Here is a 16,186-nt window from a genome sequence, read left to right as displayed (position 1 = left end):
AATTAAGAAATATTATGAATCATATATAGTTTTAATTCAGTCACAACATATTTTATTTTGAGTGTTCCCAGGTGTAATTGAGCATCATAACTTTGAACAGAGATGAAGAGTATTTAAAATGGGTTACATTTGCACACAGTATATGGCAAAAATCAGTTGGCATTTTTATTTATTAAAATAACACTAAGATAGGAGTGAACTGATCAATCGGTAAAGACGGACAACATGCAAAAAGAGCAAATAGGAACACGACTGTTTGACAAAATGTATGATTTTTAAATAACATTAGTAATATAATGCAAATATGCCATATATCCAAAAAACAAAACAATCCTGTGACATCACAGTATTCATTAAATTATAATATTACCAAAGAATGATGGAAAAATCCAGCCAACAATGAGAACAAAAACATCTTTATCAACAATAACAGTCAAAAGAAAACAGTGTGTGTACCAGTGTGTGAGCTGTCTTCCTTCATCTCAAATTGGAGCTCATGCTAGTTTTAGGGTAGTGTCGGAAAGTGCAACTGGACAGCACCAAGGAATCAAGCAGGTTTGAGCTACCACAATCGACTGACAGCTATTCTTGAAGTATCTAAATCAGAATACCAAAATCAAAAAACAAAAATAAATACAATAAAATAAACTCTTTAGCAGTAACTGATGCTGCTACAGCACCTGGCTTTAATATTTGATGCAATGACAGTTGAACAGTAAAATCACATCCAAAAAAAAAAAAAAACCCAAGAAATTACAGGTTCCATGTGAAAGGAAATGTAAATCTTGAATGAGCAGCAGTGCATGCAGAGAGTCTGGTCCTATATAAAGTAAGGCACCAGAGGTTTCTGAAATTCACTTGGTATACAGTATATGTATAAAAGAACAGAATTCTTCAAGTGTATTAAAGTCTGTCAGAGTGCATACAACAGAGACTGAGGTGGAGTGCGCGGGCTTCAGGTCATCTTCTGCAGCAATGGGATCTGCAGAGACACAACATTCTCTTTTCATTCTGACTTTTGAGCAACATTTCTCTTCAAGCACAAAAAAGGTCATTACCTTCGTCAAATCCACGCCCGTGAGTGCATTGACAGCAACAGGAAGTTCGGCCAGAAGGCGGTTCACCTCGCCGGTCACCTGGCCCCTGTTCCCACTGAGGATGACGATCTCATTGGTCTTGGCTAAAGGAGCTGCCACCTTGGAAGCAATCTACAAATATACATTTATGCGTAGTTAATTGTTTGCATGAAATACAGTATATTTGCTGCATATAGATTATCCTGTGGCAGAGGATGAGGAGAGACATTGTTGTTTCCATTACTTGCTGGTTCGCTGTGGCAATGACAGAACAATGGCAGCAGGTTCAACGATTAAAACAATAGAGTCACAAAGTTTTCTAAATGAATTTAAACTAGTTACACAAGCTGGGTGTTACTGAGTTGTTTAAAGGGATACCTTAAGAGTCCTAAGTCAATGGCTGTATGCCTGGAAAGGCTTAAAGCTGTGGTGAACATGAGCTTTTCTTTGCCTGGTTGCTTTAAGCTTTACCTTGAGGTCACTTTAGAAGCTCTTTTTCAGTTGTTGTTGGACCTGCTCTGGACTCTGCACCGAGATCTCACATCAACAGTGTGAGGACGTGGCCAGTGCAGCCAGTCAAATTAAATAAAACCTCTTTCTTGCATGCATTTAAGAAGGTTCTGTCCGACCGCTGTGCACACAGATTCCCGTGGCTCTTTACCTTGGGAAGGGCCTCGAGGACCAGTGCTGTCTTGGCCGCCTCTCCATACTCTTGGTAGGCTTCTGCCTTTAGTCTCATCTTCTCAGCCTCTGCTTTGCCGAGGGCTTCAATTGAGAAAGCCTCTGCCTCACCAATCTTCTTGATCTTTTCTGCCACAGCCTGGGATATCAGGACCGTCTTGATCCTGAGGCAGAGAGAACATACTTAAATACATTTCACTGTCACTGTTTCATACAAATGCATTGAACAGAAATGGAGTCTAACCAGTTTTAGCTGCTCCTGTAGACTAAAATAAGCTTCAAGAATGTCATTTTTTTTCTCACTTACTTGTGTCCTTCAGCCAGCTGCAGCATCTTGTGAGCCTCAGCTTCAGCTGGCCTCTTCACAACGGCAATGAGCTCCTTGTCAGTTCGGGTAATTTCCTTCTCCTCGATAACGATTTGTTTTTTCCTCTGCACGACTTCGATTTCAATCTCTTCCATACGGATCTTTTGTTGCTCTTTAGCTGCCTGCAGCTCATATGCCAATTGAGCTTCAGCTTTCTACAAACATAAAAATCACAATAAACATGCAGTTTAGGATTGAAAAGCTCCATGTTTAGGGTCGGATTTCAAGGCACCTACCTTTGTGTTCACCTCCTGATTGAATGAAGCTTTCCGCAGCTCCAGCTCTCGTTTGGAATCGGCCATTTTGGTGTCAGCCTGGAACTTGATATCCATCATCTCCTTCCTACATTCTGCTTCCTGGTAGAGGATTGAGAGATATTTAAGAGTTCGAGCGGCTGCTGCGACTGGCAACACACTATGGCAGTACAGTAGTGCCTTCATACCCGTATCCCAGCATCCCGTTCTGCCTCAGCCACACCGATATCTGCATCCCTCTGGACAGCTGCAGTCTGCGTCTTCCCAAGAGAGCTCAGGTAATCCAGTTTATCATACACATCCTGCAAGCAGAGAGAAAATGTCACACACAGTAACGCTAACATTTATTAGAATTTATTAATATGAATATGACAAACACAAATCTATCATTTCTTAACAGAGAATGTCTTTGTACTTTAACCTCTCATTAAAAGTCCTCAAAATATTTTGTACATTTAAAAAGAGAGATACATACTGTATGATACAAGTAAATGGAATGGAATAATTCTCTTTTCTTTGTGCTTTCCACAGGACAGATGGGTGTTGGGTCATCATCTCGATTATATCCCTTGTGCTGCACAAGCCTCGTGGCCAGTCATCACCAGACTGTTATTCTCTAATAACATTTAACCAAATTCCTACTTCCTGAAGTCTATTCCCTGTAGCTTTTTGCCATCTAATTTCACACATCACAATTTTACAGTAGTACCCTAGTGGCTGCAATTCATATGTTGTTTTGTCATTCACTGCTAACAATGTAGCCTGTAAGCTTGATGATAATATCACGAGGTAATCATGAGGTAAAATAAAAACAAAATCTGAGATCATGGTCTCAGCAGAAAGTTAAACACATGATTATTTTAGTGCACAAATTTCCAGGCTGTAAAAAGATCAACACTCCCTGGTGTGCATTTGTTTGGATCTTCTTGAATACCTTCTACCTACTTTTGCTCTGCGATCGCAGCAGTGGTGATATCGGAGCTAATACTACATATGGTGTAATCACCGAATGAAAGTCTTTTACTCAAAGCTCCTGTCACTGCTGCATCTTCATCTGAGCCTCATCTTTACCTTAATAGTAAAACTGAGGATCTCGATTCCCATCCTTCCGACATCAGGAGCTGCTACTTCCCTCACCAGTCGAGCAAACTGGTCCCTGTCCTGGTAGATCTGCTCTACAGTCAACGTGCCTACAAACAGAAACAAGACAGCACAGTCCAAAATGACATTTCGGCGATGAAATTCATTACTGAACAAAAAGAAACTGAAAAAAGCTTAAAAGACCACTGCAACGTAGCACAAGAGGGCCAAATACACACAGGTTCTTTTGTTTGTCATGAGATCTGCAGTGATAGAATGCAACTAAACGTATCACCTCCAAGTCCAAATATTAAAACATCTTAGAACAGACTAGTGAGAAAACACATTTGTAAATTTTCCAACCTAAAATGGAGCGAAGATGTCCCTCCAAAGTTTGTAAGACCACAGCTTTGATTTCTATGACTGATTTACCAAGAAACTGTTCACAAGCAACTGGTAGCAGGTCAAGTTCTGTTATGACCTTTACCTGCAAAAGAAAAAATGCCAGTGAGTGATGAAGTTTTAGTTATAGTCAAAACCGTCCTTTAAACAAAGCTAAACAATGAATTTCACCAATAAACTAGAATTACTACTACCATTAATAATCTCTACTAAGACGGTGTAGGCTATGATAGAGTTATGGTTCCTGACGACTGTCATAATCTAATAAAAAGCAATGTATAAAGTGGATTTCACTGGTGTTTTAAGTTTATTTTGTAAATAAAATTTATTAAAAATATAATTATAATCACTCATTTTGAAACATCTGATAAACAAGTTGAGATTTTCTTGATCCGGGTTGCTAATAACAATTCTGCATATTATTAGCATCTTGTCATATTTTATTGTCTTAAAAGATGCTTAAATGAAACTGATGGGATTATAAATGTTATAAAGCCATTAAACCAGTGCCAATGTCTAGTAGTTTGTACTAATAATTAGCTGTAAAATACTGTAATGTTAGTCAAGCAAGTCTCTATATGTTCAGTTTTGACTTTATTAGGACCGAACTCTAATGGACATTGTATAGTATGAAAACAGAACAGGAAGCAAAATTATGATATTGCATTCTGATCCCGCTCAAATCAGAGGCTACTTTAAATCCACCATACTGGGCTTTTACCTGAGCCACCCCAGTGACAGTGATGGCAACACCCTCTGCCGTCTCTACGTCCTCACACCGGGGCTGTAGAGTCATGATCTCCAGGCTTATCCTGAGGCCAGGAACAAAACACTTTAGAAAATAAGAAATAACTGCTCCAAATACTCTATTACCATTCATCTTAGAAAATAAAGGCTCTTTTATTCCAAGAGATTGTTTGAGGAAAAATAAGCACACACAGTTGACTTTTTGCTGCTTGGAGATCCTGTTTTAATGCATTCGTTTTATCTCCATGTTTGTTATGAAAAGTGCATTAAAATATATTATTAGTACTAAAGCTAATACAATTTTAGCACGACTGGATCTATATGATGATGTCACCTTTTGGTGTCTGAGATAAGCCACCAAGCCCAGGACCAACCTCCCACAACATAGGTCTTTGAATCTGAACCACAACATCCACCTGAGGGAAGAATCACAAAATGGTTTATGGTATTATACTGGATTTTCACATTTCCTTTCAGCACCGATCAATATTAAATGGATTCAAACGCAGGTAAGGTGTTAATTACAGAATTTTTTTCAATACACAAACCATTGATTCAAAAGGATCACTAGCATAAATAACTACTCAGAAGAAAATTACCATGTCAAAGACTTCTGTACATCAGGAATAAACATTATTACGCCACTTTATGGTATAACTGTAATCCAGAAACACATTCTTCACTGGGGGATCACTTCACGGTTACAATAGCTGTGCATGATGGCAGAACCTCCTCTTTAAGCTGCAGCATCGGGAAGCCGACTGAAGCGACATGCTGCCTCGAAATGCATAAAACTGTGAAACATTCACAAACACACGTAGTCTCCGACATCTATATGTAATTAATAGCTCCGCAATCTGTGCGAATAATTGATCACTTCAGTGAGCGGGCAGCGATGATTGCTGTCCGCCTCCTAACGGTAGTGATGTTGTCATGATGTAATCCGTAATTAACCCGTCAGATTTTTCTACCGCGTCTATTTAACGTTAAAAATCACAGGGCAGCTACAATAGTAGAGAGATTTAGATGGTAGTGGCTGGAATTTGCTAAGGTTAGCTAATAGCGATGATTGAGCTAACGTTATTTAGCGTCAGTTGCCGTCAGCTGTCACGGTAACAAGGGGGATTACCTACCGGAGACCACCAGAGCTTCGTTTGGCCCCACAGTTAGGCAGTTACCCATGTTTAATCAATGCAATCAAAACAAAAAACAACAATTTGAATGGTTTCTGATAATCTATTTATCCGCTGTTTCATCCGCTTGACCACTGAATGGTGTCAACAACACGACGCCCCGCCCCGCCCCGCCTCGCCTCGTGACACCGCATTGTTTGAGTGACGTCACCAGCAATAGTTTTAATTCCCATCAGCCCACAGTGCACCTCAAAGAAGCAGACTACTGTTAATTGGAGGTGACAATTATGTCTTAGTGGGTCAGCACATACAAAGAACATCCAGTCTATTTATGTTGTCCACATTTGAGGCTTTAGAGCCCTTTTTCCATTTCTCAGTGGAACTTGGATCCAACCGTAATGCAAATGTAAAGACGCTTTGATATATATTTATTGGATACTTTATATTCAGTTTGCTATTTATCTTAATAGCATCAGAGCAATCTAGTGAAGGTTAGCATGCTCATCTTTATCATTTGGGTAAAAATTATCACATTCAATCACTTGGGGTCTGATTACTACAGGTGTCCAGTGGACAAGTGTGTGTCCAGTATAAAGATTGAATGGAAACAAAGATTTTCATTACACTAAATGATGTTGAGCCACATTTTACTGAAGCTGTCTTCTTGTCAAGGAAAAATGCTGCAGCACAAGTTCAGGGAATCTAAGTTTAGAATTCAACTGACGTCTGTCTCTAATCTAGAATGTGGGAAGTATGTATCTATGATAATCAACAATGAAAAAATGTCTTGTCGTAACTTCTCCATTTTTTTGTGGAGAAAAAAAAGTGCCACATAATTTTAGTTGGGGGCAAAAAGGGGTTTGTCATTGGCGTGCTTCCCTGGATCCTTCACCTGTTAATTTTTCAACCATGCCAGTGTAAAGGTAGCTTCTGCATATCGCTTTTAAATATTAACAACATCACCAAGTAATAGATCTTTGGTCTTCATGTCTGCCATTTTACGTTCTTGGCTATGTTTAGAATATAAAAGTAATTTACAATTACAATGAAAACCTTACAAATGCCATTTGGAGACTTTTTCAGTGGTTCTTAACCTGGGTTCAATCGAACCCAAGGGGTTCAGTAAGTCAGTCTCAGGGGTTTGGCAGAGGTCAAGACACACACCTGACTCATATGATTCGTGACAACACACCCCACTTGGCCATCATTGGCTGCAGGTGATCATGCTACATTGCTTGGCCTACCTGTGCTGCAGTTAATTTGGTGCTCAGTAGTCAACTGGTGACTGTTGTGATGGTACGTCGTGTGATTTCTTTGTTAATAATTTAAGCCCTTCATACTAACTGTGTCGAGCAAGAAAAGAAAGCAGTCAAATATGACGAATATGTACAATATGGATTCACACGAGGATTGGAGTCAGTTTCCTAACTGAATGATTTGCAATGCCAAGTTCGGCAATTGTAGTCTAGAGTTGACAAAAATAAAGGAACACTTCTCTAAGCTGCACAGAGATGGCGAATACAAGAACACAACGCTTGCTGAATTCAAGGTGGAGAGAGCCAGATTTGATGAAAAGGCTACTACCAAGTTGCTTACCTGATCGCATGTTTTTGTGTGAAAATCATGTTTTGCTAGTTTTGTTCTTTGAACACAGTGTTAATGCATACCTATGCCCTGAATTTGAAAAAAATCATATTTATTTTTCAATTAAAAAGGGTCTGGTGAATGCGCATATGAAATTGGTGGGGTTCAGTACCTCCAGCAAGGTTAAGAATTACTGCTCTAACTAGTGGCTCAAAGTAGTGAACTGCATGCTCAATTGGTAATTGGCTCACTTTATCCCACAGGCACAATTTTGGGGAAAAAAACTGTTCTGGATAATCTGGCTAATCTTTGGCTGAATTATCAGTATAGTTGAACATACTAGCTAATTGTCAATGTATGATATAGGGAGCCAAGTCTTTCAGTCTTCATTGAAATTAATGTGAAGTTAAATATCCTGTAATGTCTGCATCTGTTTCTCAGTGAGCAGTTTCACTTCAGCTTTCCTCAGCGATGTAAAGAAAAAAAATTAGACCTGGATAAATTTGCTTTGAGCAAAAGCCTTTAATTAATGGCCATCGGAGAATTTATGGTGCTTGTGAGCGTTCTTTTTTTGTGTTATCCACCTTCTCAACAATCATGGAGATGCAAGAGCAACAGAAGGAAATCTCTTTAAACTCAAACCATAGACAGAAACAAACAGCCATCAAGTCAGTGGATTTCACCACTTTCAGCTTCAGTATTTTTATTTTCAACATTTCAAAAGAAAAATCCTACAAAATTTAGAGTGATGAGTATTGGGCTTTGAGGGACACCACAGAAGAGCTGAGCCAAACCTTTAAGTTCTAATACAGTCAGTTCTTTTATTCTCTGTAATTTTTTTTAATCTTGCTCAAATTTTGTAACTGGATTTGATTTAAAAAGTAAAACAGGTTTCATTTGAAAAGAACGTCTGATGCAAAAGGGCACATTTGTGAAAGAGTGAATGAAAACTGGCAGTAAAGTAAACTCTTTACTCTTCTGTGTAATATGTGCTGATATCTAAAAGAGGAAGATATTGTAGAAATATGCATGACCTATCAGCATGTTTATGTGCCATACGCATTTACATCAAGAGTCCATACATTCACACAGGCATTCACATTCTAGTGCTGCACACCACTGCACCAGTGTTGCTTCCTCTGTGGCTCCAATGGTGATAGTGCTGTATTTTATCACCCTCCTCATCCTCAGCAGTAATCCTTACATTTGTTTCTTGCATGGAGTCACAATAGTAGCCTTCCTCAAAAAGGTTTGCGGATGTGGACGCGGCAGTGGGTGCTGGCACGGCATTAAAGGCGATGAAGCCAATAAGGATGACTACCAGGGAAACCAGGTACAGTGCTGAGAACTGAAAAGGCCATAAAATATATAGGTAAAAATCAATAAACAGCTTTGACTTTATCAGTCACTAAGAGGCAAATCATTGTTTTTCATCGCCTGCTTGTGAGATGCACTTTCTTTAACCTCCACCAAGGAGATTGTGACATCTGGGGCTTATCTGACTGACTGTGAACAAAATAACTTAAATAGCCATCAACAGATTTTAATCAGATTTTTGGGAAATGTTGATAATGGGCCAAGGAACAGATGATTAAATTTTGGTGACATTCTGGACTCCCTCTGGAAGTTGACCTTTGATCTTTCAAATATCAAAGCCAAAGCTCACAGGTCATATTATAAACCCGAACATGCAGTTGTGTTGAGTCACATGCCTCGGAAAATTAACCTTTGACCATTTTTATTGCACATTAACGCAGTTGGGTCACCGTAACATTGTCGATTGTTGCGAGTAAAACAGTGTGTGTTAGAAAGCTACAACAGGAATATTCTGACACCTCAAATAACAGCAAGAATCTAAACCATTTTCAAGTTGAAATTAGTGTAAAATGGGCAAATTCATTATCATATACATTCTCTTGGTTTAAATAAGGCCTATAATGGGCGGATAAAATGTAAATATTGCAATATTTGCCATCCCTTGAGGTGTATATCAGGTGTCTCGTCACTTCAGTATCAGTGTGCGCGTGCATGTGTTGTGTTTCTACTGTACTTACATTATACTGAAAGAGGAAGATTCCACAGAAGAGGCTGAAAAGGTCAGCGGTGAGCAGGGAGAGGTTGACGGAGGTGGCGCTGCTCAGTTTCACCACGATGGGCATGCAGCTGTACAGGCCGTACATGCACAGTGCGAAGGCAGAGAACAGCAGGCCTGATGGCAGAGAGACAGTGGTCAGTACATCTCTGCCTTCTTCTGCATCACCAACACATCTGACACAGGAGCAGACAGAGAATTCGGTTATTAAATAACTTCCCATCACCTCCAAACTGTTTCAGCAGACTACATGAGTAGACTACAAATGTCAGGCAGAATTCTACCATGTTGATTTACATGTTAAGCCAATAATGTGGGACTAACTTGTTCAAAAAAAGCTTGCTTGTGTAACTAAAGTAGTCATTTATTTTATGTAACGCACCAGCTGATGATGGGGGGGACAGTTGTAAGTCCTAGTCGTTATTAGAAGTAGAGTAGAAAAGTTATTTTATAGTCACGTGAGGAGCCCAGATTCAGTCTGGATTTAGAGATTAAGATCAATTTATAGATTTTGTGTCAAAATCTCGTTGTTCATTTGTTTATGCTGAAGAAGCACACTGACCCACTTGCCAGCTCCACTGGATGGCAGCTATTTCATTTCTCTCCAGAATCACCCTGGAAATAAAAACCTCAGATGATCAATTAAAAGACCTAAAAGCTATTTAATACAAAAACGTTGAACACATGAAACTGCATCAGTCGAGTCCACACACTCACATTTGTATGGCGCTGATGATGGTGGCGAACAGGCCGACCATGCCCAGGAACTCCACTCTGCTCAGGTTCTTTACAGTGTACTCCTGACACACATTGGAGACAGCATACAGAGCTGCACTGATCAGAACCAGGCAGTCACCCAACAGAATATTTGCAGCTGCAGAGGGAAGAGAAATATCAACACTTAATAATACTTCCAACTGGTCTAATCATCTGCATGGCACACTCTGGCTCTCCTTTAACTGAGGAATCCTTATATATTAATTCTATTTAACAACTTTTGTGATATTCCTCATAGAGGCAGATGTAAAACTTTACATTCTGATTATTCACTTTGGACAATTAGCTGTAAAACACCACAGAATGCTAAACTAACAGTTAACAGGAGTTCTTACTGGATCCCTGATCCCGACCAGCCAGGAGATCAGCCCCCACCATGGCCCCCACGCCGAGAAGACAGATGCCGACCGCTACGTAGTGCACCAGCTTGTAACGAGTCTTCAAAACCCACCAGGACAGCAGCATCAGGACCGGGATCACAAAACAGTCAAGCAGCTGGAAAGACGAGTGTTCACATAGAAATTAAAACACGCCGATACAGCAACAAGGGGGATAAATTTAAACTACACCCACTTGTACACTCGTGATGGTGGTGTACTGGTAAGCTTTAACCACAGCGTAGTTGGCCTCCACATCCACCAGTCCCAGCACAGCGTACTTCCACCAGCGTTTCTTCAGAATCTGTAAAAGACTGTCATCCCCTGTGGTTTAAAGGAGACCCCCGAGCTTCAGTTTGCTTGTTTGGATGAAGTTTGATGTGAATATTGTGTTATTTTAAAAAAAAATGTAATGAGCTGCAATTGATTGGTGATTTTAAACCACATTTGACTGATTTATCAAGAATAAACATCACCATTATTCTAAGGGACCTCTGCGTTGATGGCTCCCTGTGTTGGACCCACCTCTCCTGCAGAGCAGCATGGTGGTGTAGGTGACACACAGCAGGCTGTAGTTACAGAAACTCTGCAGCATGGGAGTGTTCACATGGAAGCTGCTGGCCAGGTACTGAGAGGTGAGGGCTGTCCCACAGATGAACCCGGCCAGGCCCTGACCCATGGCCAGTGTCTTAGCCAGCTGCCTTAGAGAGAGAGAGGACACCAAGGTCAGCTATTACCTTCAAAGTATTGTGAGTATTTTTCAGTGGCAGAGAAGAACACACTTCAGAGAGCTCTGAAGTGGACGAGGATGCATCTTGGGAGTGGGTGAGGAGCTTAACAAGGAAAATGGAGTCAACAACTGAGCCTTACTTTCACCATTATTATTATTATCATTATTATTATGTCATGTTTTTTACATCACCGAGAACCAGACGTGGATGTCAAAACGTGTTTAACATCACATTAACCTCAGTGAAAGCTGAAAGAGTTGACATTATTAAAAACTGTGGCTCTGTGAAGTTTATTAAATACCTTTTGTAATCATAAGTTCCCATATGCTACCACTCCACTGTCTACATGCACTTGTAGAGTATAAATACAAGATTGGTTTGATGTTCAGCTTAAGTAATTATAGGAAGAATATCTCTCTATCTCTCAAATCTTTCAAAATAAAATAGAATTCTGCCTCAGAACTCAGATCTTGTGGTCAGGATCATCTGGGAGATGGTTTTTCTGATTCTGGTCAGTAATAACAGAACCTTTTATTCATGGAGGATGTAAAATTCTCACTGTTACATAAGTTTATTTGCAAAGTTGAATAAATTGAGAATATTTTCATCCAATATACTGTATGTCGAAGAGAAAGGCTTCAACGTTACAGTAAAAAGCCATGAGGCACATGTTGTATGCTCCTCTCCTGCGCTGTACTCACCAGGTGAAAACATTCTGTGGCCTAAATGTCCTGATCCTCTCCATGAGTCCACTCAGACCGGTCTGAGAACTGGTGTCCGTGAAGGCCTCATCGCATTGTTTCATATCCATGTCGCGGCACCAGTGATGGAGAAAACCTCTCGGAGCTTGAACCCTTCGGAGTGTCTTGACTTTCACTAACTGTCACATGGCTGAATGATTAACTGAGTGAGAGAGCAAAGATTACACCCTCCCTTATCTGTGTGATGGTGTAGAATCCTGTTTTGAACACAGCCAGATAAGACCTGATGATGACTGATGCGTTCAAGAAGTGATTCTCTTTACTGTGGCTGAATAGCTAACTCAAACCCTTTCATCATTTCTTTGTTTTCACCGAGGAGGCGTCGCTTCATTTGAAATATAATATAATACAGCCTCATTTGTTAACTGATTGATCATTGTAACAAAGTAAACACGATAACATGATGTTATTAGAGTACAGAGCGTTAAAGAAAGTTGGCAATTCCTTCAGGGATCCTCTGTTTACATTTTAGTACATTAATTATTACCTTGTCAGATTTTTCCTGTATTAAACATCATATCGGCTTTTTGAGTCTGATAATCAGAAGAATTATGGATTCACTAATAAAAATTATATTCTTATTCAATTTCCTTTAATCATTGTAAGCAAAATGACCTGCATGTGTGAGATTATCCATCCTGTTAGTGGAAATTGGCGCCATTTTGTTGGGCTTTATTACAAACAAAATTATCAACAATTAGGGGGCTTCCTAAAATGTGAAAAACCATCATGATTATCAGCACGAGATATGATCTGGTGGTACATTTCTACAAACAGTGAAATTTATGGAGCTACTGTAAATGTGTTACAGCCGGGAGCCATAAACACTACAGGAATTTCTGCTTATTCCTGCAAAAAAAAAAAAAAAACTTTTTTCTGTAACAGTCGAGCTAAACTGCCAACATGAAAAAAAAACCAGACGACACATCACTACATGTTTGTAGAAAGTGACGTAATTGACCATACACATATACATGGATACAACGATGACCATCAAATCCTTCAAATTTTCCACCTTCTTTTTATCAAAATTATTGGGAGCAATGGAAGAAATGGCGAATTTGACAACACATTTCTCTGTTTAGGATCCACGTCATCTTGTGTTTTAGACATTAAAGAAATGATGCCTCATTTACCCGTAGGGAAGGTTTTTGTGACAGAAGCGAAAAATTGCCATTAACTGGTTACATTTGGTTCCTACGGCAGCCCAGAACGCTCATATCTCCATCTGGAAGTGTGAGCTCTCCTCCCTCTCCGTGTCTCTGGTGTCCAGTGGCCCCGCTGAGGCCGCAGCCATAATGGCGCTGAGGCGTGTCAGAGAGATGGAGCGCTGCTGCAGCCTGGGGGCGGGGCCTGGCTCCTCAGCGGGGGGCTGTGGAACGTGGCTGTATCGCTGGCCCTCATCATCATACTGGTACAGGCGAATGACGCGGCTGGGACGAGCTGGGCGAGGGGCCGCTGGGCGCGGCGGTTGTTCTGGGGCTGGACTCTCCTCTTCTTCACTGTCTTTCTTTCCATCATACTCTCTCCGCCTGTCCTCCTCATCCCTAATTCCATCTGTTCCTTTGTCTTCCTCCCATTTGCTCCTCACAGCTTCTCCTTCCTTGCTTCTATCTTCCTGGTCCCCATTCCCTTCTTTTTTCTCTGTAAAGGCTTTTTTCTTCTCTTTGCCCTCTTTTTTGACTGGCTCCTGTCTTTCTTCATTTGTTGTTGTCTCATCATATCCATCTACAGAATCGAACTCTGTCTCTTTATCGCAGCCTTTAGACAATCCCTCCAGACCTCCACCTTCCTCCTCCTCTTCTCTCTCCTCTTCAAACCATAGTTTCCTTCCTTTATCTTCTGCCAGATGTGTTCTGCCCTCCCCGTCCTCTTCCTTGTCTTTCACCTTTGTCTCACCATTAAACTCTTGGACACTTGTTTTTACTGAACTTCTTCTTCTCTTTTCTTCCTCTTCCTCCCCCTCCCCCTCCTTTGTAGGCCCCTCACACCCCTTCAGATCATTTGTGATTTCTCGCTCATCCTGTCGTTTCTCTCGGAAACTCCTCTGAGGTTTGGCCGGTGGGAGTGAGGCGGTCGATGAGGTCATTGTCTCTGCCTGTTCTATGTCCACAGCATGGTTGTTGATCACGGGGGACAGTGTTGTCATGGAAACCTCAGAGGCGTGGTCAGGCACATCATTTTCTGGTGATCTCAGCCTTGCAATGAGGGCCCCTAAACACCTGCAAGGAAATAATTTAGGGAAAAAATACAAAATATGGCGTTCTTAGTGGACAATAGTCTATCATGCATCTCTGCAAATGCTTCTGCATGTTTCACTGGCAAAGAGTAGTTATTTTAATAACCACATCAACCCTCTTTGACTTCTTTAGAAGTCAGAAAAAGGCTTCAAAATACATTGGAAACACATCAAGAGCCTCTTACACAGCTGCTGCACAACCATGCTGCTTAGATATCTGACATATTAATGCTTTTTTTTTTAATTAGGATGATATCATAGTCATAATATAATTGTTTGATTTAAAAAAGGGGGATGATTTGAATAGTAAGGGTCTTGCACCCACCTGAGGACCTGGTTCCTGCACAGAGCACCAGCACTGAAGCCTACAACAAAGGTCAGCAGCACTGATCCCACCACAGCTCCCGTGAAATGCCCATCTGAAACACCCCCCTGCCTCTCTGTTAGAGACCCCACGTCTTTCCTGGACCTCGTGGCAACGTAGCCGCTGGGCTGGTTACATCTGCCGGACTCCTGACTCACGTGGAGCTCATGTGGCCACAGTGTAATACCATCCTTGTGCTGTAGGAGGCAGTAGTACAGACCACTGTGGACCCTACTGATGTTGGGGAGGACCAGGTTGCCCTCATGTTGCACATACACTGGGCCCAGTTCACTGTGTAGCCCAGGATGAAGGTCTCCAAAGGGGGTGTGCCAGTACTGCACCAGACCTGTAAGTCACCATCAGACGTGTTGGATATGTTGGATATGTCGTAAACAGACGTAAGTTAAGTTGGAGGCATTTTACTGACCCGCCATATTTCCATCACCACACTGTAAAGTCACCTTTGCTTTGCACTGAGCTTCCACCTGGCAAATCGGTGCCACGGCAACGATCGCTCTGTTCGGACTGACCAAGCTGGACAGAAATGCTGTGAATATTAACCAGCAGGTTAACATTCTGAACCTGCCAGAAATACGAGGACGGTGGGTTTTCACAGTGCACAGCAATGTTGTGACAGCCAAATTCACATAAATGCGTAAAAATAAAAACATCTAGTAGTACATACAATATATAATGTAGAGCTCATAGCCCCAAAAGTTGCAGCATGGGGGGGTATTTATCAGCTGTTGTCGCTATAACAACAATTTGATTGCTATTTTAAAAGTCTTGAAACGACAGGAAAGGAACTTTGAGCTTGTGAAGGTCTTTGGCTTCACTTTTCACTCAGAACAGCTGCATCACAAAGTCAGTAAAGATGCCAAAGATGCTTTAACATGAGCCAAAACAAACAAATTGGTCGGAGCATTCCATTCGTGATTTATGGTCAAACAGATGACATTTGGCAGATATACTGGCTGCATCTGTGCTGTCTGGGTGTGTGATATTTACCTGGGATGTTCGTAGAAAAGGTCTTCTGCATGCAAACTGTTCCCTTTTCTCATCGGATGTGAAAAAGTGTAAAGTGCACTTTCTCACATGACGCAGCGGCTCTTAGCTCATCTGACAATGTTAAAGATTAATAGCTTCACAGGAGCAGGACAGTTGTTTTATACAGCCCTTTGGATTGACATCATATTGACATTTTGACAAATGATTGAAGCTGTTTAGATGGAAGAGATCCTACAGGGCGATGAAGACAGGACCATCACCAGGCCTGGACTACCGCTGGACGGAAGTGTCACCGCCAGAGAGATGCTTGTGTCAGTAAAATCCCAAAGTCAAAGAAGGCTGAGAGACTACTTGCCAAAATCACCAAGTTGCTTTGTGAATGATTTCCAACAATACATGATCAGAAAGGATCTATTGTGATTGTCTAATGATTGATTTAATTCCTGTTCTGAATATGGAATAAATCAGAAATGTTACAAAATATCCTAAACAGTAGAATAATCGAAATCTAAT

The 16,186-nt window shown here is 40.9% G+C and overlaps 3 protein-coding genes across 4 annotated transcripts; all 3 read right to left on the bottom strand.

Annotated features, from left to right (window-relative positions):
* Positions 1–955: 955 nt before the first annotated feature.
* Positions 956–5,789, bottom strand: LOC100049643 (reggie protein 1a). Its single transcript, NM_001098662.1, is given in 11 exon segments — positions 956–982; positions 1,059–1,208; positions 1,738–1,921; positions 2,065–2,279; positions 2,361–2,480; positions 2,567–2,680; positions 3,450–3,568; positions 3,822–3,945; positions 4,582–4,672; positions 4,942–5,023; positions 5,741–5,789. Coding segments are annotated over 11 exon segments (1,275 nt in total).
* A 2,221-nt stretch (positions 5,790–8,010) lies between these two features.
* LOC101080202 (solute carrier family 35 member F2-like) lies at positions 8,011–12,505 on the bottom strand. The gene is made up of 8 exons (XM_003968231.2): positions 12,003–12,505; positions 11,096–11,271; positions 10,767–10,894; positions 10,529–10,688; positions 10,134–10,290; positions 9,979–10,031; positions 9,379–9,533; positions 8,011–8,672 (listed from the first exon to the last, which is right to left on the bottom strand). The coding sequence occupies exons 1-8, from the start codon at positions 12,110–12,112 to the stop codon at positions 8,421–8,423; spliced, it is 1,191 nt and encodes a 396-aa protein (XP_003968280.1). The 5' UTR covers positions 12,113–12,505; the 3' UTR covers positions 8,011–8,420.
* A 132-nt stretch (positions 12,506–12,637) lies between these two features.
* On the bottom strand, positions 12,638–15,779 carry LOC115251577 (uncharacterized). Of its 2 annotated transcripts, none has more exons than XM_029844386.1 (4): positions 15,674–15,779; positions 15,093–15,247; positions 14,627–15,011; positions 12,638–14,284 (listed from the first exon to the last, which is right to left on the bottom strand). In XM_029844386.1, exons 1-4 carry the CDS (start codon positions 15,724–15,726, stop codon positions 13,279–13,281), a joined length of 1,599 nt encoding a protein of 532 aa, XP_029700246.1. In that variant the 5' UTR covers positions 15,727–15,779; the 3' UTR covers positions 12,638–13,278. The 2 variants fall into 2 exon arrangements, with proteins under 2 accessions (XP_029700246.1, XP_029700247.1); XM_029844387.1 differs by having other exon boundaries at positions 15,093–15,212; positions 15,674–15,731.
* Positions 15,780–16,186: the final 407 nt, after the last annotated feature.

This window comes from Takifugu rubripes, chromosome 11, assembly GCF_901000725.2.
Source record: "Takifugu rubripes chromosome 11, fTakRub1.2, whole genome shotgun sequence".
NCBI classification, from domain to species: Eukaryota; Metazoa; Chordata; class Actinopteri; order Tetraodontiformes; family Tetraodontidae; genus Takifugu; species Takifugu rubripes.
Note: the sequence above shows the minus strand (reverse complement) of the source record. Positions and strands in the feature narration are given on the sequence as shown.

What these genes read in the sequence shown, in the direction of transcription:
- LOC101080202 (XM_003968231.2), bottom strand. Translation starts at nt 12,112, where the DNA reads ATGGATATGAAACAATGCGATGAGGCCTTCACGGACACCAGTTCTCAG. An exon ending in ATCATCAGCGCCATACAAAT is followed by an intron (nt 10,032 to 10,133) that starts GTGAGTGTGTGG and finishes TTTTATTTCCAG; the next exon opens with GGTGATTCTGGAGAGAAATG. An exon ending in TCTTCCTCTTTCAGTATAAT is followed by an intron (nt 8,673 to 9,378) that starts GTAAGTACAGTA and finishes TGGCCTTTTCAG; the next exon opens with TTCTCAGCACTGTACCTGGT.
- LOC115251577 (XM_029844386.1), bottom strand. Translation starts at nt 15,726, where the DNA reads ATGAGAAAAGGGAACAGTTTGCATGCAGAAGACCTTTTCTACGAACAT. An exon ending in TGGTGATGGAAATATGGCGG is followed by an intron (nt 15,012 to 15,092) that starts GTCAGTAAAATG and finishes GGTGACTTACAG; the next exon opens with GTCTGGTGCAGTACTGGCAC. An exon ending in TGCAGGAACCAGGTCCTCAG is followed by an intron (nt 14,285 to 14,626) that starts GTGGGTGCAAGA and finishes ATTTCCTTGCAG; the next exon opens with GTGTTTAGGGGCCCTCATTG.